A 26,081-nucleotide genomic window follows, 5' to 3' on the forward strand; every position below is an offset into this window, starting at 1 on the left:
ATTCAGCACTGAGGCTTGTCTGTCTCTGCAGAAGAGGCTTTGCCAACTGAAACCCACTCCCCAACTGGGAAATCTGAATTCTGAACAGCTTTAAGGCCCCCACATCCACCTTGCTTGTCACAACTACACAAGCACAGGAGCACAGCATGTACCCACTAATATGCCTGTACCATAAAGCAGCATCCAGTTGTCTCAGGGATCTCAACACCACATTTTTTGGGTTGAACACATGTTGCTGGATAGACAGATCATTACTCTTGGCTGGAACAAGGTCTTGCTGTCTAGGCATTGATGTCTGAATGCCTTGTAGTTTGTTTCCTGCGCAGAAGCCAAGATGCAAAGTACCTTGTGAGCTCTGTTTTACCCTGTTCATCACAGACCTTTCCCTAAAAAGGGGATGAAAAGTCCTAAAGCAGATGGTTTCTGCTTCCCTCAAAATTAAGCTCATGATTTTTTTCCGTTAAGGGGGGGAAAGAGGGGATTAGAATTATGGCTGATGCCAGAAACAGGTTTTGGAACATAAGGTGTGATTTCCAAAATCCCTAAATGCCTCAGTGCAGTCCTGCTGAAGAGTCCCTTGCTTAATTCCAGCTGAAAGAGCAGTCCAGCCTCATTACCATTAGCACAAAAATGCTCTCCAGAAAGATCCCAGGAATTTACTGCATGCAAATGCCACCAGGAGAGGAAAGGGGACAGGACAGGAATTGCAGCTCTATTTATTATCCAACTGGAATTACATACTTAAAAATGCTCCCTTAGACATGAAGCTCCCAGGAAGTAAGAAGGTACTACTGCTTCATTTAGCAGTTCATAGAAGAATTGGTTCACTGTTGCATAAGCTTTTCACAAAATGTATTTTTAAAATAAATCCCTTCACAGTACCTCCAAGTGCAGTAGTTGCTCCCTGTGTGACATTTATCCCATCAAAGCATCCTAGGATAAAAATCTGCCTTGAATTAAAGTTTTGGGGCTGAAGTGAAGAATTCTGAGCCCCTGCCCACCCCTGCTCTGCAATGCTCATCTCTTCTTCCCAGGAACTCTGTTAGGCTGCAGGAACTTTCAGTGTAAGAAGTTAAATGTGAATAAAAATCTCTGCACTGTACCTGCCTGACACTCTTTCTTCTCCGGTTTGTTTCAATTTGCCAGCGCTCTACAAAAAAAAATCCTGTTTAACTCCTGGCAGGAGGAAATCCTTACAGGAGTGCTGCCCTAGGGCTGAACTGACACAAAACCCACAGAAAGGAGAGCTGAGGGGAAAAAAAGCCACATTTAAGATAAGCAGTCAGTTTGAGCTATCAGAACCCAGGGGCAAGTGAGGGGTCCTACTCTTTCAGTGTTCTCCAGGGAGCAGGAGAGCACTTCAGCTCCTGGCTGGGGCTCTAAAGATGCATTAATGTCTTTCAGGATAAAAGCAGCAAAGCACAAAGCACAGCTGAATGCTGGGATGTACCCAGAGCCCTGCTCATGCTGCCTGTGCACTGAGATGTTTCCATCACTAACCTTCCTCTCCTGGACTGGTAATTACAGAGGGATGCAGTCCAACAGTGCAGAACTAAAAGCAGGAAATACATTGTCAAACAGCTGGGGAGCTTCACCAGCAAACACAGAGCCCTGAAGCTTCACTTTAGTGGTTCTTTATGCAAAATCAGCTGCTCACCAGTTCAGCCACTGGAAGGGTTTGATCTTCCTCTCAGTCCAGGATCCTAAATCACTACTGCAGGCTTTGCTAAATGTCCCGGAGGACTCACACCCAGCCTGCGGAGAGCTGGGCCCTGCGGTTCTGTGGTGAGTTGTGACTGCACAGAGTACCTACACAGAAACCTCTGGAATGACTGACAGGAAACAACTGCATCCAGACTAACTGACAGTGGGGAGAAGCCACCATGGGGCAGGGAGGGGGAGGGCCCTTTCCCAAATCCCAGGCTGCCTGGGAGAGGCTCCTGCCCCACCTGTGCTGCCCAGAGCCACCCTACTCTGCTGCCTCCTGGCTCTGGTGCTTCTCCTTCCTCTGCCCCTTGTCCCCCGTGGGAGCCGCGTTCTCCTCAGGGCTCGTTTCCGAGTCCTGCTCCTGTTCTGGTTCCAGGGGCAGGGAGGGAGGCTTTTTTGGCAGAGCTGGTGTTGCAGCACCTGGGGAAAGAACACAGTTATGGTTACTCTATGGTTATGTATGTTGTCTGTCCTTTATGTCCTTCCCAGCAGCAGAGGTGCAAAACAATCACAGCTTTTAATTACCCTCAGATTCCTTCTGCCTAACATTAGTTTATTGACACTGAGGTGTCCAGACCTTACAGTGCTTGAACACTGCTCAAAGGAAGCTCAGATACCGTCTCAGCTGTCAGAATTCAGTACAAACGTAGGAATTAACTCATGCTCTGGAAAGGAAAACATTTTCTACAGTCACAAATCTCAGAATGGTTTGGATTGAAAAGGACCTTAAAGCTTCTCTCACTCCACCCCCTGCCACGGGCAGAGACACCTTCCACTATCTCAGATTGCTCCAAGTCCATCCAGCCTGGCCTTGGGCACTGCCAGGGATGCAGGGGCAGCCACAGCTGCTCTGGGCACCCTGTGCTAGGGCCTGCCCACCCTCCCAGGGAAGTGCCACTTCCAGTTGCACTGAAGCTGGTTTGTGCTCAAGCTGGAGCCCCAACCAAAGGTGTAAGCTGCTTCAGGCAGCTGAAGTAGCTACTTACAGAATTAAATCACAACGGGACACAAATTGTGTCTACACTAATATTTAACGTGCCAACTGATGTTATGAACCAGCTCCCTTCCCTGATCTGGATAATAAAGTCCTTCAGGTACCTGAACCCTTGGTGTGTTTTATTTTTCATATTTTCTGGCTAAGTCTCCCCTGCATGGAAAGTTTATTCCATGTGTGAGAAATGGAACAGGTCCTTAGGGATGCCAAAGAAAGAGGCCTGGATTACACAACCACTCTCCTGGTTCAGTCCATAGGCAACAAGACTGAGAGTGACAGGAAATCACCAGGATGAGCAACATCTCCAGCGCATTCCTCCTTGGAGGCTGAGGGGTGAGAGGAGGTCAGGCTTGGAACGGCTCAGGAGATGCTTCTGCCCAGCACAGTGATGGGCTGAGGCTCCAAAGGCTCAAACCAACTCCTGAGAACCCTCAGTCCCACTAAATCCAGCAACACCTGCAAGGATGGGCAGCTTTGGAGCAATCCAGCTGCAGTTATTGTTGTCAGAGATATGATGAAAGCACTCTGGAAAATGGTCCATCCTTTCCCTTCTCTGCAGCAGCCGCTCCTGGGCTCTTCCAAAGAAAGACAGGAGGTCTGGTTGCTGAAACCGCCTCCTTTCCAGAGCAAGATCACAATCCCATGCTCATGGAATCCTGCCCATTGTGGCTCAGACAGGAAGGGAATCAGCCTCTCACATCCCCACAAAAGCAGGAGTGAAATACACTACACAGAGCATCTTCCTGAATTTAGAAATCTGGGAAAATTATCACCAAATATTGCCCTCACTGCTGTGTGAGCAAGTCAATGCCTTCCCAAACATGTGCTGTAACCCTCCCAAAGGGAAGAGAGGTTTTTCTTCTTCCCTCCCACATCTCCACTTGAAAGAACAGCAGAGGAGACGTACCTGGGGGGAGCTGCATGGTTTTCCCATATCCTGCAGCAGAGGACATGGCTTGACCCAGGGCCTGGTTGGAGCCCAAAGGCTGCTGAGAGCTGGATTTCCCTGACACAGCAGCTTTCTGCTTGGATTTGGACTCTTTAGAAGGCTTGGTCCAGACCAGGCTCTCCCCGACCTGCAGGGCAGCTCCCATCTTCTGGGCCATCTCCACCATCTTCTCGAGAAGCAAAAAGAGAAGAGCACTGTAAGCAGGAACACTTCAGACAGCAATAAAGTAAACAACACCATAAAAAAAAAAAAGACAAGAAAAGATCTGTGGAGAGCTGGCTACAGCTTGGTGCTTGGGGGAAACATCTCTGCTAATTCAGTCCCTTAATTAAGAGGGAATCTTGTCTCGCTGTGTATTGATTGAAGAACTGGGCTTCAAAGAGCAGAAAGGAAGCGAGCAGCTCTCAGCAGGCGCCCGCTCTGCTCGGAAAATCTCCTAAGCAGAATTTCTTCCTAATAACTGCACTCGAAGTCAACCCCCCTCCTCATTTGCTGCCAGCCCTGGGGTGGCTCCTGAGCTCAGGCACAAACCTCGGGGTCGAAGTCGGGCGCGCTGCTCTCCCTGGCGACGGCGACCTTCCTCTCCATCTCCTGATACTGGCCCAGGGCCCCCTCCTTGTCGCCCTGGTTGTAGAGCAGGACAGCGTAGTTCAGGTTGATGAGGGGGTTGCACCTGCAGCAGACACGTGGGATGCATCACACTCCCCTGGCAACGCTCATCCTGGCCGCAATAATGCCAAGATGCGCCCGAGCAGCAAAGCTGGACACACCTCACTGCCTGGCACCGACAGAGGCTGCACCCGAAGTCCTGGGGGAACACGGCTCAGACCCTCTGGCCTGGTGACAGAGCCAGGGCTGGGCTCTGCAAAGGCCCCGCTGTTGGTGACAACACAAATCCCTCCCTGCCTGCCTCCCTCCTGCAACACCCAGCTCTGGGCACCCAGGGGCCATCCTGGGGCTCTCCTGATCTCCCAGCCCCACCAGTGCCAGGGGCTTGTGTCATACTGGGACAGATCCTTCTCTGATTTACCCCAGACTGTCCCAGCATCCCCATTTTGTCATACTGGGACAGATCCTTCTCTGATTTACCCCAGACTGTCCCAGCATTCCCATTTTGTCATACTGGGACAGATCCTTCTCTGATTTACCCCAGACTGTCCCAGCATTCCCATTTTGTCATACTGGGACAGATCCTTCTCTGATTAACCTCAGACTCTCCCAGCATCCCCATTTTGTCATACTGGGACAGATCCTTCTCTGATTAACCTCAGACTCTCCCAGCATTCCCATTTTGTCATACTGGGACAGATCCTTCTCTGATTTACCCCAGACTCTCCCAGTATTCCCAGTCTGCAGGAGAGCAGCTCATCATGGGACAGGCAGCACAACAGAGCTCTGCTCCTGGCTTTTATTTTATAACCTGACACACCACAGAATGTGCTGTTTACAGTTCATTTCCTCACCTCTTCTCTCTCCTTCCCCCAGCAAAACCACGCACTCTCATTTTCCAAATTACGCATCTCCTGCACCGGGATACATTAACCCTGTCCATCTCCCCATCCAGGGGAGCCGGAGTGGCTGGAGGAGCTCTGCCCGCTCCCAGCTCCCCGTGGGAAGCCCCCGGGCAGGGATGCTCCGATGCTGACGCGAAATGTGAGTGAGGGACTGGTGCCCTCTCCTGGAGCGTGCCTGGGATAACTGGAACCGGCCGTGGCCGAGGCAGAGGGAACGTAACACCCTCTGGAGCGATGCAGAAGGGAAGGATCCCTGGCACCGGGCAATAAATGAAGCAGAACCTGCAGGCCCTGACTCTCCAGTCCTGGTGATTTTCCACCCCAGTGCAAGGAAGGAGACTCTCAGAAGAAATCTCACTGCTTTTATAACCACGGCTTCTCCTCTAACTAGGGAACTGCAACGCTGAGCCCACCACAGAATAAGCTGTCCTCCCTGTCGTTGCCAAAACACTGAGGGGGTCAGACAGTCCTGGGAACAGCCAGTTTTAAAATTAATTGAACCTGGTGGAGCTCTTTCACAGCCTTCAAGAGCTGAGAAGCAATATGACAGTCAGAGAAAAGTCAATAGCTGAACACCCACAGAAAGGACAGCTACAAGGCAGAACCAGGAGTGAAACACCTTTTTCTATAGAGTTTTCCAAGATATTTCCATTCCAGCCCCCAGCATTGCACCCAGGCCTCCACAAAAGCATTCCTGGTGATGGAAACCATCCCAAACAGCTCCGAACACAACCAGCAAAGGAAACTTGTGGGGACACAGGGTCAGCCACACACCATAAGTGGCTAAAATCCACAGTGTGTCAGCTGAATCAGCCTCACAGTCTGGATGTTCCCCCAGCAGGCTCTGGCAGCTGGAAATTATTTTTGCTTTGATGAGGTTTATTTTCCATAGAGCTGAAGCATCGCTCAAGTGCCAAATACTTGGGCAAAGTTGTAGAGCCCATTTACTGCTCCTTCTCTTTGAGCAAAGCACACAAAAGCCCCAGACTAAGGAGTCTGAGCTGCTTTTAAGGTCCTGTCCTGCCTTGCTAGGCATGGAAAGCTGATTAGGAATAGAATCATGGAATTATTTAGGTGGGAAAAGGCCTTAAAGCCCATCCAGTGCCACCCTGTGCCATGGGCAGAGACACTTTCCACTAGCCCAGGGTGCTCCAAGCCTTGTCCAACCTGGCCCTGGACACTTCCAGGGATGGGACAGCCACAGCTGCTCTGGGTACCCTGTGCCAGGGCCTCACCACCCTCCCAGGGAAGAATTTCTCCCTGGTGTCTCATCTGTCACCACCCTGTGTGGCCCCTGCAGGTGGAAGTGCTTTTGGTACCGCTCTGTCACCTGCAGACAGACTCTGGGCTCAGGGGTGCTGGTAGGGTCTAAGTGTGCAAACATTCACAGTAAGCTGGGGAGAGAAACAAAACTATTAATAAATATGAGGTCATTTTGATTTTGTGCCTGAAATGATGACATACTCTGAGGTTCAGCTTAACATTTCTGAAACCAAGTGCTCTGATTTTAAGACCTAGACTGCAAACATAGATGTCCTTAATGAAAGCCCTTTTACTTGCTTTATACAAACTTCTTGCACATTCTCCCAGCTAAAATCTTCCCTCTGCCCAATTCAGAACAGGCTCTACCCCAGGCATCTCATTGCTCTGCACTGTGCTCAAACTTTGGGTTAAAAAAATATGTTTTCTCCTATTCAGTCTGCTCCACCGTGTGTAAATACTCAGCAAAAGGAGGGCTGGCATCCAATCATCACCACTGACTCACTAACCAAACAGCAAAACAAAAAACACCTCTGGGTTGCTCTGAAATAAAATCCTATCTCATTTATCAGAGCTGACTTGAATTTAAAAAAAAAAAAAAAAAAGGTTTTAACACTGCCACTTGCACAGCTATCTGAATTAAAGGATTTTCCTACTACAAACCATTTAGGGTCAAGGTGCAGTGAGAGGAAAAGGAAACGAGGTGCAGGGAGGCAAAGCAAGGCAAACAAGTGACAGCTCTGACAAAGACTTACCTGTCCAAGGCCACAGCTTGTTCATAGGAACATTTTGCATTCTCGATGTCTTCAAGGTTGGTGAGAGCAACTGCACCAAAGCAAAACGTACACACAGGAGATGTTTCTCAAGCAGCTGATTTTTAGGACAATTCTGAATGTCATAAAACAGGTGCCAGCAGTGTTGCCTGCACTGCTGCCAGGATTAACCCTGCTGAAGGGAATGGACTGGGTTGGAAGTGACCTTAAAGCTCATCCAGTCTCAACCCTGCTGTGGGCAGGGACAACTTCCACTAGCCCAGGTTGTTTCAAGTCCTGCCCAGCCTGGCCTTGGACATTTCCAGGGATCCAGGGGCAGCCACAGCTTCTCTGGCAACACCTGCCAGGGCTTCCCCACCCTCACAGGGAAGGATTTCTTCCCAATATCCCATCGAACCCTACAATGTCACTTCTGACACACTTATCTCATTTCATCCCAAAAATGTCCAGTGCTGGAAATCCACAGCCACTCCTTAGGCAACCCAATCCCAGTCTCCCATGTGTCAAGTCTTTTCCAATGTTTAATCTGGCTCTGCCTGCAGTTTTCCCTTCTATTTCCCCTGAGAGAAGAGACTGGGCAACAGCTCCTCAGTGAAGCCTTTATGCCGCGTTCCTTTACTCCATCCCACACCTCCTGTCCGTGCTGGGGCATTCCCAGGAGGGATGCACAGGGAGCTGCAGGGAGCATCCCACACCTGCCAGGAGCATCCCACACCTGCCAGGAGCATCCCATACCTGCCAGGAGCATCCCACACCTGCCAGGAGCATCCCACACCTGCCAGGAGCGTCCCACACCTGCCAGGAGTGTCCCACACCTGCCAGGAGCGTCCCACACCTGCCAGGAGCATCCCACACCTGCCAGGAGCATCCCACACCTGCCAGGAGTGTCCCACACCTGCCAGGAGCGTCCCACACCTGCCAGGAGCATCCCACACCTGCCAGGAGCATCCCACACCTGCCAGGAGCATCCCACACCTGCCAGGAGCATCCCACACCTGCCAGGAGCGTCCCACACCTGCCAGGAGCGTCCCACACCTGCCAGGAACATCCCACACCTGCCAGGAGCATCCCACACCTGCCAGGAGCGTCCCACACCTGCCAGGAGCGTCCCACACCTGCCAGGAGCATCCCACACCTGCCAGGAGTGTCCCACACCTGCCAGGAGCGTCCCATACCTGCCAGGAGCATCCCACACCTGCCAGGAGCATCCCACACCTGCCAGGAGCGTCCCACACCTGCCAGGAGCATCCCACACCTGCCAGGAGTGTCCCACACCTGCCAGGAGTGTCCCACACCTGCCAGGAACATCCCACACCTGCCAGGAACATCCCATACCTGCCAGGAGCGTCCCACACCTGCCAGGAACATCCCATACCTGCCAGGACCATCCCACACCTGCCAGGACCATCCCATACCGGCCAGGAACATCCCACACCTGCCAGGAGTATCCCACACCTGCCAGGAGCATCCCATACCTGCCAGGAACATCCCACACCTGCCAGGAGCATCCCACACCTGCCAGGAACATCCCATACCTGCCATGAGCATGTAGAGCTCTGCCATCTTGGGCTGGAAGTTGATGGCAGCGCTGAGGAAGTGGAAGGCTGAGGCATACTGCTGCATGGTGAGGTGCACCAAGCCCAGGTTGTACAGGATCTTCCAGTCAAAGGGAGCCAGGTAGTTTGCCCTCTTCAGGCAGCTGACAGCCTTGGAAAACAAGGGATAAACGTGGGATAAATGCACTAGGGCAGCCTCGACACGACAGGAACCTTGTGATTCTTGCATGAAATGGGATGCAGATGGGAGAAAAAATGCAAACTGGATACTTACGGCCACGTATTTCTTCTTCCCAAAGAAGCACATGCCGATGTTGTTCCAGAGAGGGGGGCTCTCAGGAACGCTGCTGGCCACCACCTTGTACTTGGACAGGGCCACATCGAAGTCCCCATGGGCCTGCATCATGCTGCCAGCAGCCAGGGTGGCCTGGGGACGACACAAGAGTGACCCACTCACTGCCCTGTTTGCTCAGACACAGCAAGAACACCAGAGGACAAAATGATTAAACTAAAACCATCTCAGGAACAACCGTATCACTTCTAAGGACTGCCAAGACCAGCAGATGGGGATTCTGGAATCTCCCACCACAGAGCAGAACACAGGGTGAAAAACAAACCCGAGTCTGCTTCTTCCTGTGCTATTTTAATCATAACTGCCTCAGAAATGAGTTTGCCCAGAGAAGGTGTGGCTGCCCCATCCCTGAAGTGTCCCAGGCCGTGCTGATGGGGCTTGGAGCTCCCTCGGACAGTGGAAGGTGTCCCTGCCCATGGCAGAGGGTGGAACAGGATGGGCTTTAAGGTCCCTTTCAAAATCAAACATTCTGTGAGTCTGTGATTCCCTAAGTATTGCAACATGACATTGCAAATGTTTAGGGTATTTTTTGGGGGTGACAGAAGTACTTCTTAGAGTCTGAGGCTCTGAAAAGATCTGTGCACTAATGGATTCTTTTTACAACCAAGCACAGAGAGAAATAGTTCTGGTGCAAGTTAAGCAGGGAGTAAAATGTACTCAAGCAAGACACGCAGCAAAGCTCTCCTAGTTCATACTGACTGGCTGATACTGCAAATTAATGGGAATATGCATTGGGGGGAAAAAAAAAAAAAAAAAAGGAAGTGAGTACAACACACTATATTTAAACCACACTAGTTAAGTCCTTTTCAAGATTTCACAGTGACAAGTAAAATTCGTAACTGTAAAGGTGTTTTCACAACAACTCATGCTTGTCAACCACACATTTCAATGCTCTGCATGGCTAACAGGGACAAAAAGGAGAGAAATGAAGTAACAGCCCTAAAAAGGGAAGCAGTTCCACAATGAGGAATGAAACCTAGACGTCAAGCTCAGCTTTCCAGGCTGGAGCCAAGGAAATACACACAGCAGCTGGAAGCACAGGCTATCAGCAGATGGGGGAATAATAAAATGCAGTATTACTTGGATCACAAGGGACCTGGCACAGTCCTTCTGGGATTTTTAAAATCCAGAAGATCTTCCTTCCAAAGTAAATTCCACCTGGCTTTGGTGCAACTTCGGATTAAAAACCAAAGGGGTCAATTTAACATCCCATATTCTGCCTCCTTCCTTTTCCCTACCTCCACACACATCCAACTCCCTACCCAGGGAAACATCCCAGAAATGTGTGTCACAAAAAGGATCCTTTCCAGGCCCCAGATGTAGATGGCAGAGCTCTGACAGTGGAATTGCTTTAGGAGGGTTCCCCTCATGGTTCAGCTGGTTCATTTCCACTCCTCACCATACCCTGTAGTTGCCTGGGTCGTAGGTCAGCACGTTTCCAAGGTGTTCAAAAGCCTTCTGGTAATCCCCAGTCTGGGAAAAGAAGCACGTAAGCATCAGAAATTCAGGAATAAGGGGAGTTAAGAAGGAGAGCAGAGGGTTTGTGGGCACCAGAATTTCTGGTTCAGGTATACAGGCAGAAAAGGGAGTTTTACAGTGCCCCCGTTACACATACACGTTCCTGTTTGATAACTCACAGAACGGACTCTAAGAATTTGATTTGGCTGGGTTCAATGTTCTGACCCAATGAGCACAGGTCTGTGCTCATTTCTCTATCCCAGAAAACAGGCTACAAGCTGCTACTCTGCACATCCCCAGTTCCCTCACCACAAATTTCTCACTCCCCAGGGCTTTCCTGTTCAGGTGAATTCCCTTCCCTTGCCTTCTCCTGGACTGCAGGTGTTTAGTGGGCATCACTGTGGCCATGTACGAGCATGTGAGAGCCTGGAATCACCTAAATCCTATAGACTGGAACCAGATAAACTCTAAGGTCCTTTCCAAGCCATCCTGTGATTCTGTGGTTTCAACACAATTCACCTAAAGCCCATCCCATTCCGTGGGCAGGGACACCTACCAGTGTCCCAGGCTGCTCCAAGTCCCAGTGTCCAACCTGGCCTTGGGCACTGCCAGGGATCCAGGGGCACCCTGTGCCAGGCTCTGCCCACCCTGCCAGGGAACAATTCCTGATTCCCAATCTCCCATCCATCCCTGCCCTCTGGCAGTGGAAGCCATTCCCTGTGTGCTGTCCCTCCACTCCTTGTCCCAGTCCCTCTACAGCTCTCCTGGAGCCCCTCAGGCCCTGGCAGGGGCTCTGAGCTCTGCCTGGAGCTTCTCCTCTCCAGGTGAGCACCCCCAGCTCTCCCAGCCTGGCCCCAGAGCAGAGGGGCTCCAGCCCCCAGAGCCCTCTGGGGCCTCCTCCTCCTCCTTTCAGGCACTACTGCCTATTCTTTTTTGCCTGTTCACTCTTTGGGAAGCCAGCTTCTGGAATAATCCAGCCCTTGCCATCCATTTCACAGACACAAGGATAAGCACACCTTTGTTATTTAAATCGATTCTGATTTTCCTTTATGGTGCATTAACACTCACAATTTCATGGCTGCTTTTTCAGGATAACTTGCAAGACTCCTGCTGCAGAAACAAGGTAATGACTAGTCATGTTTTGTTATACTTGGAGGATTTATAACAGATTTAGAGCGGTTGCCAAACAGAATTCCTGCTCTGGCTCTGGTCCAGGGAATCAGCTTGCTTTTTGCGGCAATGAGAAGATACAAAAAAGCAAGTTCTGTCCTGCTAAATTCAGTCTGTAGAGAAGCATGTGCAAGCAATGGGAAGGTGGAGAGAAATTAACTCCATAAAAAACCCAACATGGTTATATTGAAAATAATGAAGTTTTTGTAACAGTAACAGCATTTCGTACCTGCAGGTACAGTAGGCCCAGGGCTGTGAGGAGATCTGTGTTCTCTGGAGAAAACCTGGAACACAAAAGCCAAAGGGCTGGGTTTGCTTTTCAACCCTTCGAGAACAGGGTAAAAATAGAACATGGAATTCTGATGCTACATTACTGTTGTATCGATCCAGGAAATTAAATTGTTATTAAAAACGTGTATTAGAACAACTGCCATCACGGGGACTTCCCCTGAATAACATCACACCTCAGCTTCCCAAATATCTTCTGGGTATCGGTGGGAAGGCACAAGGCTCTGTGAACTAGATCTGGACACATAATAAGATAATGTGGTTTTGTTAAGCTTCAAAGTGAGTCTGAATCAGTGACCTGGAAATACAAAATGGGATTTTCCATCATCTCTCATAAACTACCCTGTAAATCCGTCCATCCTAAGCCTCTTGGGCAACTTAGGACAGACAATCCTCAGCTTTCCTGATGGATCCTACACACCCCTCATCAGAATTTCAGTTCACTTTATAAAAAGATTACAAATAAATAGGAAGGAAACCACAACAAAAAAAGGACAAAGCAGAGAGAGACACAATTTGTGGTCTCACTCACCTCAACAGGAGTCAGTTTTTAATTCCCTGCTACCAAGACTTTAAAAAATCTGATCTGCACACTCACACTGGCACCTCTAAACTTCACCCACAACAAAACCACCTGTGCCTGGTGGGATATAAACATGGAATAACAGACTGTCCTGGAGCTGGAAACAGCAAGAAAAATGTACCAGGCAGATGAGGAAAAAAAAAAAAACCCAAACCCCAGGAATAAACAGGAATGAAGAAGAAAGGAGGGCAGGGGAGCACCAGAATAAGAATATAAACCTGGTAAGACGCTTAGCAAGGATTATTTACGTAATAAACATTCTAGATTAGTCCAAATGTCTGCCCAACCCCACCCACCATCAGGCAGCAGAGAGGGCAGACACGTAAGGAAACAAACATCGATAGGCCCGTGGCTCCCCACACACTCCTCATTTCCTCTCTAGCGTTGGCCTCCGTGGCAAAGCTACGTTTGAAAGCAGTGGCAGCGCTTGGGAAAGCCCTAAAACAAGGATAGGTGGGCACTAAGGAGCAGTGATGGGGTGGGAGAAACACCCTGTGCTCCAGCACATCTCCCTCAGCCACACACTGCTCTGAGGGAAAGCAGCAAGTGACACCCAGGCAGGGATTCTGCACGGACAGCCGGCCTTACAGGGTTTGGGGAGATAAACCCTGGGCATGGATGAAGTCACTTTTGGATCACTTTGCTCCCAGGCATCTCCAGCCATTTGTTATTCCACTTTTTTTTCCTGGCAGCCCTTCCAGCAGCTCCCTTCTCCCTTGCCACACTGTCAGCAGGAACAGAGACAGCTGAAGTGCTTGCAAGTGCCAGCTTTGCTCAGAGCCCCCGGAATTACCATTAGCTTTTTAATCACGGCCTCAATTCAGATCTGGGACACCAATCAATTTTCTCCTGGCATAGGATGGGAATGGGCAGATGGAAAAAAAGGGATATTTCTTACTCTACAGCTTTCTTGTATACTTCAATGGCTTTATCCGTCTCCCCCTCCAAGAGGTGAATTTTGCCCAGCATCATGTAGGTCAGATCGTGTCTGTTGAGCTCCAGGGCGTTGTTGAGCTGGTCTCGTGCCTAAAAGCACAACCACAGAGAATAAAAAAAACCAATAAATGATTACAGAGCCCTCAGCAAAGCAACGTGAGTAATCCTCAACAGGCAGGGAAGGAGGACAGCCAGCAAACCCCCCCTGCACCTGGAGAACACAAACCCCAGCCCAGCTAATCCCTGGAACAAGCTCTGCACCAGCAGCCACCTGCTTTTAGAGGCAGGAAAAGGCAACACCTTCAAGCCAAGCAAGAGGCAATGGCCTCCCAAGGAGGAGATGTGCACGGGCCTGCTCCTGGATTTGAGTTTGTTTGGCTGGAGGGATGCTCTGGATTTGGTGGGTGAACCGATACTTTGCAGCTTTATTCTTCCTTAAAATGCTCATTCCAGCAGTGAGGAAGTGAAAATCTCAGTGGAGGTGTGAACAAGTCCCAGTTTGGAAGGTGTTAGTGCAGACAACAAATCCCAGTTGTGAACCCACACCCCAGAGGCTGTTTTTTCACAGGGATGCCTTGAACAGGGAGCACAGCTGGGGTTTGCTGCAAGGGTCACAGCACCCCACCAGCAAGAGCAGCAGGGAGGAGCTGGGCCAAATTTGGAACAAAAAGGGTCTAAATTCTGTTTTTCCCTTAGGATAGCTGGATCAGAGATAGCTCAGTGCTCACCACCAGCACTCAGGGGATGGTGAAGTGAGGAACTGGGAATGGCATGCTCAGACTTGGGAATAAAACTGCATTTCAACCTCCAAAACTCCTTTACTAACTCAGGTTTAGCTCAAAAGGAGCTTCAGACACCGGAACAAACCCTTCCCATGGAGGAGAAAAGGAGCTGCTGCACCTCCAGCAAACACCCCCATAACTCTTTCCCTCTGAGTCCTGCCAGACTCAAGGAGCTGAGGTTTCCTTCAGGAACTCTCTGCACGAGGTGCAGCAGTTTGACATGGGGAAATGGTTTTGGGGTTTTACCATCACCTTTCTCTCACTCCATGAGGATGGACCTGGATTGCTGCTCCTACAAAGCCAGCAGTGTTCCTGGGTCTGGCTGTAAGGGGCTCAGACAGAGAAGCAGCTCTTGCTGGAGCACTGCTCATTTTCTGTCTAGTTTGAGGTTTCTCAAACATTCCCTTTAAAACCAGAAATGTTCTCTGAAAAATCTCAGATTTCAGAAAAAGCCTCTGGCCCTGCCTCAAGCTGATCTCCTTTTCTACAACCTCACTGACTTGCAGCTGACTCAAAGTAATTCAACACACAAATGGAAACAGAGACAGCTCACAAACCTTTGCTTCCAGAAACAAAATACTGGAGCAAAAAACTTTCTTGATACCTCTTGCTGCAAATGAGCCATGTCAAGCTACCAAAGCCAGTGAAATTTCTGGGATGCTTCCTTGCTTCCCACTGACATTACCTTGTTGAAGTGTTTCAGGTACATGTAGCACACACCCAGGTTGTGGCTGATCTCCTGCATGAAAAAAAAAACAGAAACAAAAACCAAACAAGAAAACAAAAAACCAAGTCAGCACAAGGTATGAAATAAAATCTGACAGCACTGACCCAGTGCAGGACAGCCCTGTGACTGCCCACACCCTCCTTGCTTTGTAGAGCAAGTAAACCTATAAATTCCTGTTACTTCAGGCACCTACAGAGCTTAACTGGGGTTGTACACAAAACATTACAGTCCACTGAGACAAACACCACAGAAATGACCAATGTGTTTTGAGAGATCAGACATGTTCTCCTCAGAGAACAAGGAGCACAGGCTGGTTTCTTCATCGTGGTGTCACTCTCTAAAACTTGCTGCCCTCATGGGTGACTCTGGCTGTACACCTAGGATAAGCACAGTGTCCAACCCAGCTGGACAAAACTGGAAGATGTGCCGAATTTTCCAAAGCACAACTTGAGCATTGGAGTATCTGATATCCCTCTGGCATCCTAAACAATTCTGCATGGGGTAGGAAGATCCCTTAGGGATCCTGAATGCTCTGGTGATACCGTAGGGAGTGTCCCTGCCCCTAATTCCTCACCCAGAGTTCAACACACGAGGCACCTTCCCTACCCCAGCACATCCCTGAAAAGCAAAGTCCTCCCAATTCCTTATTTTATTCTGGTGAGCATTTCACTGATTCATCAGCTTAGACAGCCTTGACCTTTCACAGGAAACTCTCTTACTTCCCCATCAACCTGTTTTCCTCCACGCAGCCTCTCCAGCTGTGCAGAACTGAATCAGTGACTCCAGGCTGCTGCAGACTGTAGAATGAGGGAAGAGCGCAGCCGGATTCTGCTTCCAGCGCTGAGCCAGGAATGGGGAATAACTAATCCAAAAACCCACTGGCACCTGCCTGCTGGGTTGTAAATAGGGTTACAGGCGTGCCAAGCACTGGAAATGCAGGTGGGAAAGAGACTCGTGATACAAAAGGTTTCTGAGCTGTCTGGCACAGGGTAATTTGAATAACACCAAAGCTATCCTGGATTTTAGATGTACTGAGAAACAAAGGAATGAGCTCACATATGGCAAGCCTACTTTAAACACACTTCTGCAGGCAAAACAGGCACCTGCAGAAGGCTGCAAGGCATGGCCTCTCCCTCACCCACTGTCACACCTTTCTTTGCAATGTTCTTTCTCTCTTTCCGTCTTTTCATACAGAAGAGCTAATTTAATCACCGCTCCTGTAATTTCAAAGACGTTTTGCATTACAAAAGCTTTCCCAATTACTCAAGCAAGTTTTAATAACCGAGGTTTCCAAACTCTCCCCATACTTCCCTTAAAGTACAGATGTGGTTATGTTAAAACTGATCCTCGGCAAAGTTCCAACACCTTGCTCGATCCTCTGTGCCCCAAGCCAGGGATTTCCCCCAAGGCGTGGGATTTGGCTTCTGTGATCCTGACCAGGCTCAGACCACAGGCAGTGTGAGCTCAGCTCAGCTTGGGACAAGTCTGCAGCTATTACAAGGATCTGCAACACCTTGAACACTCACCCAGTCCTTCTCATCGAGTTTTGCTGCTTCATTGTACACTTCGATGGCTGCCTTATGCTTCCCCAGGAGAAACCTGCAAAAGGATTGCAATTCTTATGTCTTTCCTGGTTTCAGACCTCTGCCAGTGAGAAATGATCCTATTTGCTGCATCTCCAGAGATGTGCAGGAAAAGTTTACAGTCTCAGCACTGCTCCCTCTCTGGACCAAGGCCATCCATACATACCCTGACACTACTGGGGATGTAAGGAATGAATGCTCAGGCTCTGCAGCCTGCTTTTGTCTCCAAGGAAAGAGACAGGTGCCCTAACACAACACTCAGCAAGAGAAAAGGGTCTGAAGGGCAAGTCTGCCCAGCTCAGGTCAGCACCTGTAGCTCAGGACCTTGAAATCAGTATCACCTTTCTGCCTGAAGCCCAAAGGAAAACGAAACACAGCAGCCAGGCAGATAACAGAGATTCTGCTCAAAGAACAACCCACGCTTCTGGAAGCCAAGCCAAGTGTTGATAAGGAGGAAACATGTCTGGAATTAAGCAGCCTAAGAGAAAAACAAAGCATGGAAGGTCCTGGGTGGCACATTCCAAGAGAAACAAGAAACAAAACACCACTCACAGGGATCTGGCCACCTGCTTGAGGTTGTCAGCGCTTCGAGGGTTCAGAATGGAACATGTCTGGAAAAGTTCAAGAGATTCTTGAATTTTCCCCTCCAAGCGAAATATCAAAGCTGTAAGACAACATACAGCAGGCAGATGAATCCATTCTCAGCAGGAAAAACATAAGGAAAGAAGGGGGAGTACAGATATATCACATCAATGCTCCTCTGGTGCTTCCCCCTCCTGCAGCACCAGCAGTTTGTGTCTGAGGGCAGGACTGTGTGCCTGCAGAAATCTGGGGGTCAGAACAAAAGCTTTAAGCTTTAAACCTTGGGCAGTTGCTTGCACAGATGCAGTCTGCAGTCCTCCCTTCCCCAGTCTCCCCAGGCTGCAGTATGTCCCTGCCAGTAAATCTCCACTGTTCCCCACCATGGCACTAGAATTGGAATGCCACATTGTGGGAGACCTTTTTTTAGGGGGGCAGAGGGCAGGTCAGGAAGAGGAATACCATCCTTAGAGCAAGCGGTGGGACAATGATCACGTGGGGTGGGTAACAGAATCAAATACACACCAACACACTGAAGGCCAGGAGCCCGTAACCCAAAGAAGAATTGATGATGAATACAGAGAAAACAGGACATTTAATCTGCCCATTTAATGTGAAAATCCCAAACTTCAAGACTAAATGCAGCAATGCAGCAAGCAGAGGGAAAAAATGTATTTTTGACATAACAATTCTATGTTTCCCTCACCTATCCCCTGTATTGTTCTCTGTATCTCAAATCAGAGGTGACCTGCTTCAGCAAAAAGATTTTCAGACGTACCTTGAACATAGACAGCATATTCACAGAGCCCTTGGGACTCCTGGAGCTGCTCTTTGATGACAGCCTGGAAGGACAAAATTGTAAACTCACATCATTTTAACAAAGCTGATTCCAGAGATTTGGTTCCAGTCACAAAAACCACAACCCCACCTCTAACAAGGGCACTGGACCATGACTGGGACAACCACACAGTGCACACGACAGAGCTCTGTGCCAGGAACACTGTGGCCCTTTTAGTATTCCCCTGTTCATTCCTGTTCCCAAAGATAATTAGATACTACCTGGGGAAAACACCAGGAGGCATCTCTGAAAGCATCCTCTGCTGATAAGGGTATCTACCCCAGGCCCTTTGTGAAGAAATAAATTGAACTGGAGCACCTGCAGCTGAGTCAATGAAAGCCAAAAGAACAAATGAGGAGTGAATGGGAAAAAAGCCCGATGAAAATGTAAATTCTTGCTGGCTGCATGCAATGCAGCTTGGATATATTCCACAGTCACAACTGGTCCCACCTTTGGGAGGATGAACACCCTGGATAGGAATCAAGAGCATAATTCTGCTCTGAGACTCCTCTTTTGTGCAGAAGTGTAAGAGATGCAGAGGGCTCAGAATAATTTCTGGGTGAGCAGTGACCTGGTGCTCATCTGGCATTTCAGGTGTGTAGAGGAACAGAAGTGAAGGACCTGAAAACTGAACCTCACATACAGCACATGGGAGGAAAACTGTTACTGAGAAAGTTATTCTTGAGAAGGTATTAATTGAGAAGTTACCACTGAGAAGAAGGAAAGTTCCTATTGATAATCTTCACTCGTAAAGAGAAGGAAAAGCAAGAACAGGCCTGAGCTGCTCTTCCCTCACCTGTACCTGCTAATTTATCTATGTATCTCTTAACAAAGTGCATGATTATAAAACACTGTACTCAGAAACAACCAACATCTCCTCAGTTTGGATACTCTGGATTGTTCCATCTACATAAACCCAGATCCTCAGAGCAAGAGAGGGCAATAGAGAGCTATCTTTTGGAGAAATCTGATTAATTCTATAAACCCTAAAAAGTCCCAGGGCAAAAGGCTCTCAGCTGAGGAATATGATCTCTAATCCCAGATTTCCCCCCCCCCCAGTTTATTTAAGGTGCTGATGCCAGAATTTAGACACAACTGGCAGGAGACCAACCAGTCTCTGTCATTCCCAGGGGCGGATGCAGCTGCAGACTCTTGGGGATGTCTGCCTGGCACCTTGCTCAAGTGGCATTGAAAGGGTCAAAATCACTTTAATGCCTTCACTTTGGGGAGCTGATGTCAGTAAATAAACAGTTTTTAATTGGCCTTTTAGTTCATTGAAAACTGTGGGAGAATTTAAAACTGTGATAGAGAGGGAGCATTTCAAAGCACTGAGCAGGAAAGACCAAAATTAATTACCACAACTTGTTTCTTACTGAGACTAAACTAATGGATTTTAACAAAGCCCAAACTGTCCTGGAATCTTCCAGTTTTACTGCAAAAACACTGTTTTATGAGCTCCGAGGAAAAGAAAAGCTGACCTGCCAAGCAGGGGAGTATTTATTAGCTGCCTTCTCTCTATTTTCCCCACTATTCCCTCGCTTCCATGACTGATGAAGACATGGAGACATCAATGTTGCCCTTATATCATCCATTTGTTATTTTCTCTGGTTTCCTAAGCTGCACACGCATTTTTCTTTTCTGTATTCTGTAAATCCACATCCCATCACAGAAACAATCAACACTCACAATCACACCAAGAAACTCCAGCAAAAAAGGGAAACAATTTTCTGTTTTGAGGTCTAGTCCAATTTGTGTTTCTATCTATGCAAACCAAGATCTGAGAGGAAATTACTGTAATGATACAAATCCCTGGATCTGTTAATTAAGAGCTAAATGAAATTCCTCCAGCCTGCCTGTTTCCTAAGCACCCCCAGGACCTCTCCAGCAGAGGCAAGTCCTGACCAACCTGGTGTTTCAGAAGCCAAAAAGTCTTTTCAGATCTTTGCTGCACGTGCCAGAATCAGAATGGCAACTCTTGTCCCCTCCTCCTACCCATGGGTGCATCATCTTCTTGAGTTCATTTTATCAGGAAAACACAAATAAATAATAATTTGCCATTTCCTTATTTCACTTACCATTATAATCCCAACCAACCAGTTACAAACTACTCACCAAGCCCAAGATGAATGATGCCACGGATCATGTGTAAAATGAAAGATTTTTGCTCAAGAGTAACCAGGATATTTTTTATTTACACTTGGTAGAAATGTTCCTCTCAACTGAAGTGTTTTCATGGCCCCTCTGTAGTACCATTGAGAAACCTGCACTGTGGAACTGCGTTGTTATCAGTTTGGAAAACCCCATCCATCGCCTGGAAAAACAGAGGTCTGCAGTTCTTGCCACTTTTCCCCTCCCAGTGACGTCCTGAGCTCACACATTACCCAGAGAGCTGCACCCTCAGATCCTGAAGGCAGCCAAGGATTGGAGAGCACTGAAGTCATTTTACTTGTGTTTTCTCTTGGTGCCCTTATTCCAAAAGAAGTCAGGGAAGAGGGTGGTTTGGAAACTGTCAAGGAAACTGTTTTTTCATGACATCAGTAAAATAATTCCCACATTCTGGAGGCAGCTCTTACCTTACACTCCTCGTAGTCTCTGCGGACGTAGAGCAGATAAATCAACCAGTTCTTCCTCTCTAGGATGGGCAGCTCTGGTGCTATACAAGGAAAATATTCACAGAACACAAGGAATCAGACTGAGCAGCAGAGAATCTGGGAGAGATATTCCCAACCACCCCAACTGCCTGCACAAGGCAAGTAATTCAAGAACTGCAATTGCACTTAATGATTTGACTTGAAGGCTAGAGTGTGAACTTTAAACCAGGGTCTGGTTTTATCCTCCTTCTGAAACTGGTGGATAAAATATCTTTAGGCACTAAATAAAAGCTCTAAGCAGAAAACTTCCACCTGGTCTACTGGGAAGGTGTCCCTGCCCACAGCAGGGGGTTGGAACAAGATGGGTCTTAAGGTCCCTTCCAACTCAAACCAGTCTGGGATTATGTGAGGCATCGGCTCCTCCTGGAGCAGATCCTGGAGTAAACAGCTCCACACACACATTTAAATTCAACACCAACACTGCTCAGAGGAATTGGATCTGTTCAAATACACAAGAAGCAGCTTGGAGGAAATGAGTTGGATTCACATTTAGAATCTAGGGCAAAAAAAATCAAAGGTCCTTTAAGATAAATTTCTGTGACTGAATGAGCGGGAAGGAGATTGGAGAGACGGGGTCTGGAGGTGTGAATAATTTAAACAGGTCAAACTCAGTTCTTTGAAACTGCGAAGGGACTATGAAGCATCACAGGTCTGAGAGACTGCAAAGCTACTGCAGAAAAACATTTGGTGCAGCGGAGGAGGAAGCCTGGCGCTCCAGCATTTCAATGGCGCCGAGCTCGCAGCAGTAATTATGGCAAATCACGGATGGATGTTGCTTAGCGATATCCGCGTCGGGTTTACAAGTTGAACGCGCTGCTGTGCATTTCATTAAGGCTGGGGATGTATTGCCTGCGACTGGAGTCTCCATTCTGAGGGGTAACCATAGCAACTGGCCCAAAAGCTCCGTGTTTGCAAGTCAATATTGTGACACGAGCGCGGAGGCAAAGCCAGGCGAGGGCTGGGGCAGAGCTGGGGGGACACAGCACAGGGACATCTCCTCCAGCCCTTTGGAGAGGGCAGAGCTGGGGGACACAGCACAGGGACATCTCCTCCAGCCCTATGGAGAGGGCAGAGCTGGGGACACAGCACAGGGACATCTCCAGCCCTTTGGAGAGGGCAGAGCTGGGGGACACAGCACAGGGACATCTCCTCCAGCCCTTTGGAGAGGGCAGAGCTGGGGGACACAGCACAGGGACATCTCCAGCCCTTTGGAGAGGGCAGAGCTGGGGGACACAGCACAGGGACATCTCCAGCCCTTTGGAGAGGGCAGAGCTGGGGGACACAGCACAGGGACATCTCCTCCAGCCCTTTGGAGAGGGCAGAGCTGGGGGACACAGCACAGGGACATCTCCTCCAGCCCTCTGGAGAGGGCAGAGCTGGGAGACACAGCACAGGGACATCTCCTCCAGCCCTTTGGAGAGGGCAGAGCTGGGGGACACAGCACAGGGACATCTCCTCCAGCCCTTTGGAGAGGGCAGAGCTGGGGGACACAGCACAGGGACATCTCCAGCCCTTTGGAGAGGACAGAGCTGGGGGACACAGCACAGGGACATCTCCAGCCCTTTGGAGAGGGCAGAGCTGGGGGACACAGCACAGGGACATCTCCTCCAGCCCTTTGGAGAGGGCAGAGCTGGGGGACACAGCACAGGGACATCTCCTCCAGCCCTTTGGAGAGGGCAGAGCTGGGGACACAGCCCAGGGACATCTCCAGCCCTTTGGAGAGGGCAGAGCTGGGGGACACAGCACAGGGACATCTCCTCCAGCCCTCTGGAGAGGGCAGAGCTCTGGGGACACAGCACAGGGACATCTCCTCCCTTTGGAGAGGGCAGAGCTGGGGGGACACAGCACAGGGACATCTCCTCCAGCCCTCTGGAGAGGGCAGAGCTGGGGACACAGCACAGGGACATCTCCTCCAGCCCTCTGGAGAGGGCAGAGCTGGGGGACACAGCACAGGGACATCTCCTCCAGCCCTTTGGAGAGGGCAGAGCTGGGGACACAGCACAGGGACATCTCCAGCCCTCTGGAGAGGGCAGAGCTGGGGGACACAGCACAGGGACATCTCCTCCAGCCCTTTGGAGAGGGCAGAGCTGGGGACACAGCACAGGGACATCTCCAGCCCTCTGGAGAGGGCAGAGCTGGGGACACAGCACAGGGACATCTCCAGCCCTCTGGAGAGGGCAGCAGCCCACACACCCTGGCTCCCTCCAGCAGCACAGAGCACATGGTGAGACTGGGGAGCCCATGGGCCCCTCTGCATCACAGGTGAGGAAAATAAACCCTGCAGGGGGAAGGGCTGCATCACGTCGGGAGGCAGGTGCCAAGTGTAATTATCTTTTGGAATGGCTGAGCTTTAATCACCTCTGAAGCACACCAGGCTCTCCCCCACAACCCACATCGAGTCCAGTTTCATTGAGAGCTCCCAAATCCAACATCCTTCGGCTGCTGAATTTGGAAAACATTTCACAAAGCCATTCTCATTTTCTTGGTTTTTCTTTCTTAAATTCCAGACTATCCACCTAGATTTATACTAGAGCTGAGAATTAAATGTGCACACTAGCAATTTAAGGTCAAATACCTTCTAAAGAAGGTTCAACCACCCTAAAACAAATAGAAAGCTCGCAGTCCAAACAAAAAAAAAGTAATCCAAACACACAAAAGAGTAATCCAAACAAAGAAGTAAACCAAACAAAAGAGTAATGCAAACAGGCTAAGCTTACAGAAATGCACTGATCAGGGATCCCAATGTTCCCGAATTCTGCTCTGCTGTGGAGTATCTGGATCTTTGTAAGGCATTTTAATAAGCACGTTCCCAGATCAGATTAATTGATTTCTGATGGTTTTATGTTTCCCATTTGTCCTTCTTATAGTGAAAGGATGAAGGGAAGAGGCTGCCTAAATAGCCACAAATGGATTGAAACCCCACTATTTCACTTCTGAAGCCCATTCAAGGGCTACACAATTCATTGACACTCTAATTACTTCCTTGTGTAGGTTATTACCAGTGCCAGGGTGTGACAGAAACACAGCACTTGGGGATGCTGGAAATGCTCTGCCCCATCCCTGGCAGTGTCCAAGGCCAGGCTGGATGGGGCCTGGAGCACCCTGGTCCAGTGGAAAGTGTTCCTGCCCATGGCAGGGGGGGAATCAGATGGGCTTTAAAATCCCTTCCAACCCAAACCAGTCTGGGATTCTATAAAAGCAGCTGGATTTATGTGCCCTTCCTGCCTGGCATCTTCTGGTGCCACTGTCTGATATAAAACACCAAACCTGACACCCCTGGGCACTTCTCACCTTCTTTTGTGAGTATGGATTTAAGGACAGACACTGCAAACTCTATGGACCCATCAACATTCCACCAACAGAACTGAAGTATCCTTCACCATTTTGTGCCTATTAATGCAGCCTCAAATTAGAAAATCCTGCAGCTGTCTGACATAGAGAATAACCAGAAGATCTCCAGACACACCCCACCGGGTCTCCAACCATCTGTTCATGCCTTACTGGGAGGGTAAAAAGAAAAAGTACCATTAAATGTTAAAACAGACACCAATGTTGTGGCTAAGATTAGATGCCAATACACCAGAGAGGGGATGGAGGATTGGTTGTTTAATTCCTGAAGGAAAGAGCTTTTTCACACTTAAGGGGCAAGAAGGATGTTATACTCCACTCCCAGACCAAGGGAACGCCTGCTGGGAACAGGGATGGGAAGGAAAAAACGCTGAACGTCAGACCGAGGGCTGAGCAGAACATCAGGCTGCAAAGGGAGAGAGGAAAACCCAAGGAATTGCCTAAAAGTGCTGGGATGGAGAGAAAATGGAGAAATCAAAAGCCACCGTGAGCCCCAGGAGTGAGCACCGTTCACATCTGCAGATAAACCAGCTCTGCTCTGCCCAGTGAAACACTGAGATAAGGATAACTCTGTGCAACTGGGAAAACACAGATTTTATGCTCCTACAAGTCATTTGGAAATAGCAACGAGGCTGACTGAGGAGACTTTTTTCTTCTTTCTCCCTAAGACAAGCGAATTGAAAGCAGGCAAACAATTCTGATGTTTTTCAAAATCTATGTCTAAATTCATGATTAAATTTGACACAGGAATGTATTTGATCCCCCAAAAAATGGCTGTGGGAAGGAAAGGATTATTGCCAGGCTGTATGCTCTATTCAGATGCAGAATTAATGGAAATTATTTATACACCTCTCCAGAGTCACAACCATCTTAATCTGCATTTCTGCTTTGCCACAAAGCAGTGGATACGTGCTCCTGGTGCATTTCCCTCCCTCAGGATGCTCCCAGCCTGCTGATAAGGGCTGTCACAGTGCAACGGGTCACTGCATTCTCCTGAAGAAAATGGAAATACAAATGCCTGGCTATTTAGGTCTCTAGCTCCAGAGAAAGAGAATAGAACACCTTCAATATTTGGACCTTCAGGAGTCTCTCCCATGTGACTGCTGTATGAAGACACACTTTTCTTTGTCACCTCTAGAAATAATCCAGGCACTGCACAGGCACAGGCTGGAAAAGCGTAATTTAGATCCTTCTAGCAGTGAAGAAACAAAAAGCCATTATTTGCTGCAAATCAATCTGCCCAAGGGCCAGTCCAGGAAAACACAACCATCAAAGAACTTGGTATCTACATCAAAAAGAGTTTATAACTTGCATAATTGTCTTTTGGCCTCTCTTTTGTGGGTCTACAAAAGTCCTGTGCCAGGGAGTCAGGCACCAAATATATGATTAAGTGCCTTTGAAGTGTGTTTTGATTGAATTCAAAAGGGAATCCATCCGATCCTCTCTCTGGCCAGTGATTGATTGCACAAGCCACTTCCAGCAATGTGATTTTTCTTTCTGACAACGCTCCTTAAGGAAGCCACTGGAGTGGAAACCCGGACAGAATCAGAGTAAGAACATCAGGTTTGTATCTGTGCTGCTCTATCATCACTCTTCCCTTTATTCATCCTCTTATAGATTTTCTCAAAGGACTGAAAAAATAATAATGAGTTATTCCCTCTTGTGTAAACCTCCCTAGGAAATTATTTTGTGCTTGCATCTTCATATTGGGCAATTATAGCTTAGGGATGAACTACCAAATACTGGGGTTTAGATTTAATAAAAGGGTTTTAAATTGATGTAAAAAGAAGAGGGGGAAAAAGCCCCAGAATCTCTTATGAGATTTCGTGGGGGAAATGATTGCTAAAGCAGCAGCAGTAACAAGTGGCTCAACAACATGTTTTAGTCATCTCAAAGGGAAAAAAAAAAATCAGTTCAGAGCCCAGCCCTCCTTCCGATCCAGATCACTGGAAAGGGTCCAAGCCCCAGTTCACCCCTTCCAGCTCTGAACCCAACATGCAGCAACCTGAGCAAGAGCAGCAAAGGGGCAAAAG

General features: G+C 48.7%; 1 protein-coding gene across 3 annotated transcripts in view; it reads right to left on the minus strand.

Annotated features, from left to right (window-relative positions):
* Positions 1-642: 642 nt before the first annotated feature.
* The window catches only part of BBS4 (Bardet-Biedl syndrome 4), a 36,605-nt gene continuing 11,166 nt past the window's right edge, over positions 643-26,081 (minus strand). For 2 of the 3 annotated variants that reach the window (XM_040077239.2, XM_040077238.2), the window contains 14 exons: positions 20,623-20,702; positions 17,990-18,053; positions 17,185-17,296; positions 16,576-16,648; positions 15,008-15,061; positions 13,503-13,630; positions 11,963-12,017; positions 10,510-10,578; positions 9,028-9,180; positions 8,733-8,904; positions 7,180-7,249; positions 4,182-4,323; positions 3,609-3,816; positions 643-2,127 (listed from right to left, as the gene is read on the minus strand). In XM_040077239.2, coding sequence (XP_039933173.1) covers positions 1,970-2,127; positions 3,609-3,816; positions 4,182-4,323; positions 7,180-7,249; positions 8,733-8,904; positions 9,028-9,180; positions 10,510-10,578; positions 11,963-12,017; positions 13,503-13,630; positions 15,008-15,061; positions 16,576-16,648; positions 17,185-17,296; positions 17,990-18,053; positions 20,623-20,702 — 1,538 coding nt within the window. In that variant the 3' untranslated portion in view covers positions 643-1,969. Of the gene's footprint in view, positions 2,128-3,608; positions 3,817-4,181; positions 4,324-7,179; positions 7,250-8,732; positions 8,905-9,027; positions 9,181-10,509; positions 10,579-11,962; positions 12,018-13,502; positions 13,631-15,007; positions 15,062-16,575; positions 16,649-16,798; positions 16,921-17,184; positions 17,297-17,989; positions 18,054-20,622; positions 20,703-26,081 lie in introns of those variants that run through there. The other variant, XM_040077240.2, reaches the window with a different exon arrangement.

The sequence above is a fragment of the Hirundo rustica genome, chromosome 13, assembly GCF_015227805.2.
Source record: "Hirundo rustica isolate bHirRus1 chromosome 13, bHirRus1.pri.v3, whole genome shotgun sequence".
NCBI classification, from domain to species: domain Eukaryota; kingdom Metazoa; phylum Chordata; class Aves; order Passeriformes; family Hirundinidae; genus Hirundo; species Hirundo rustica.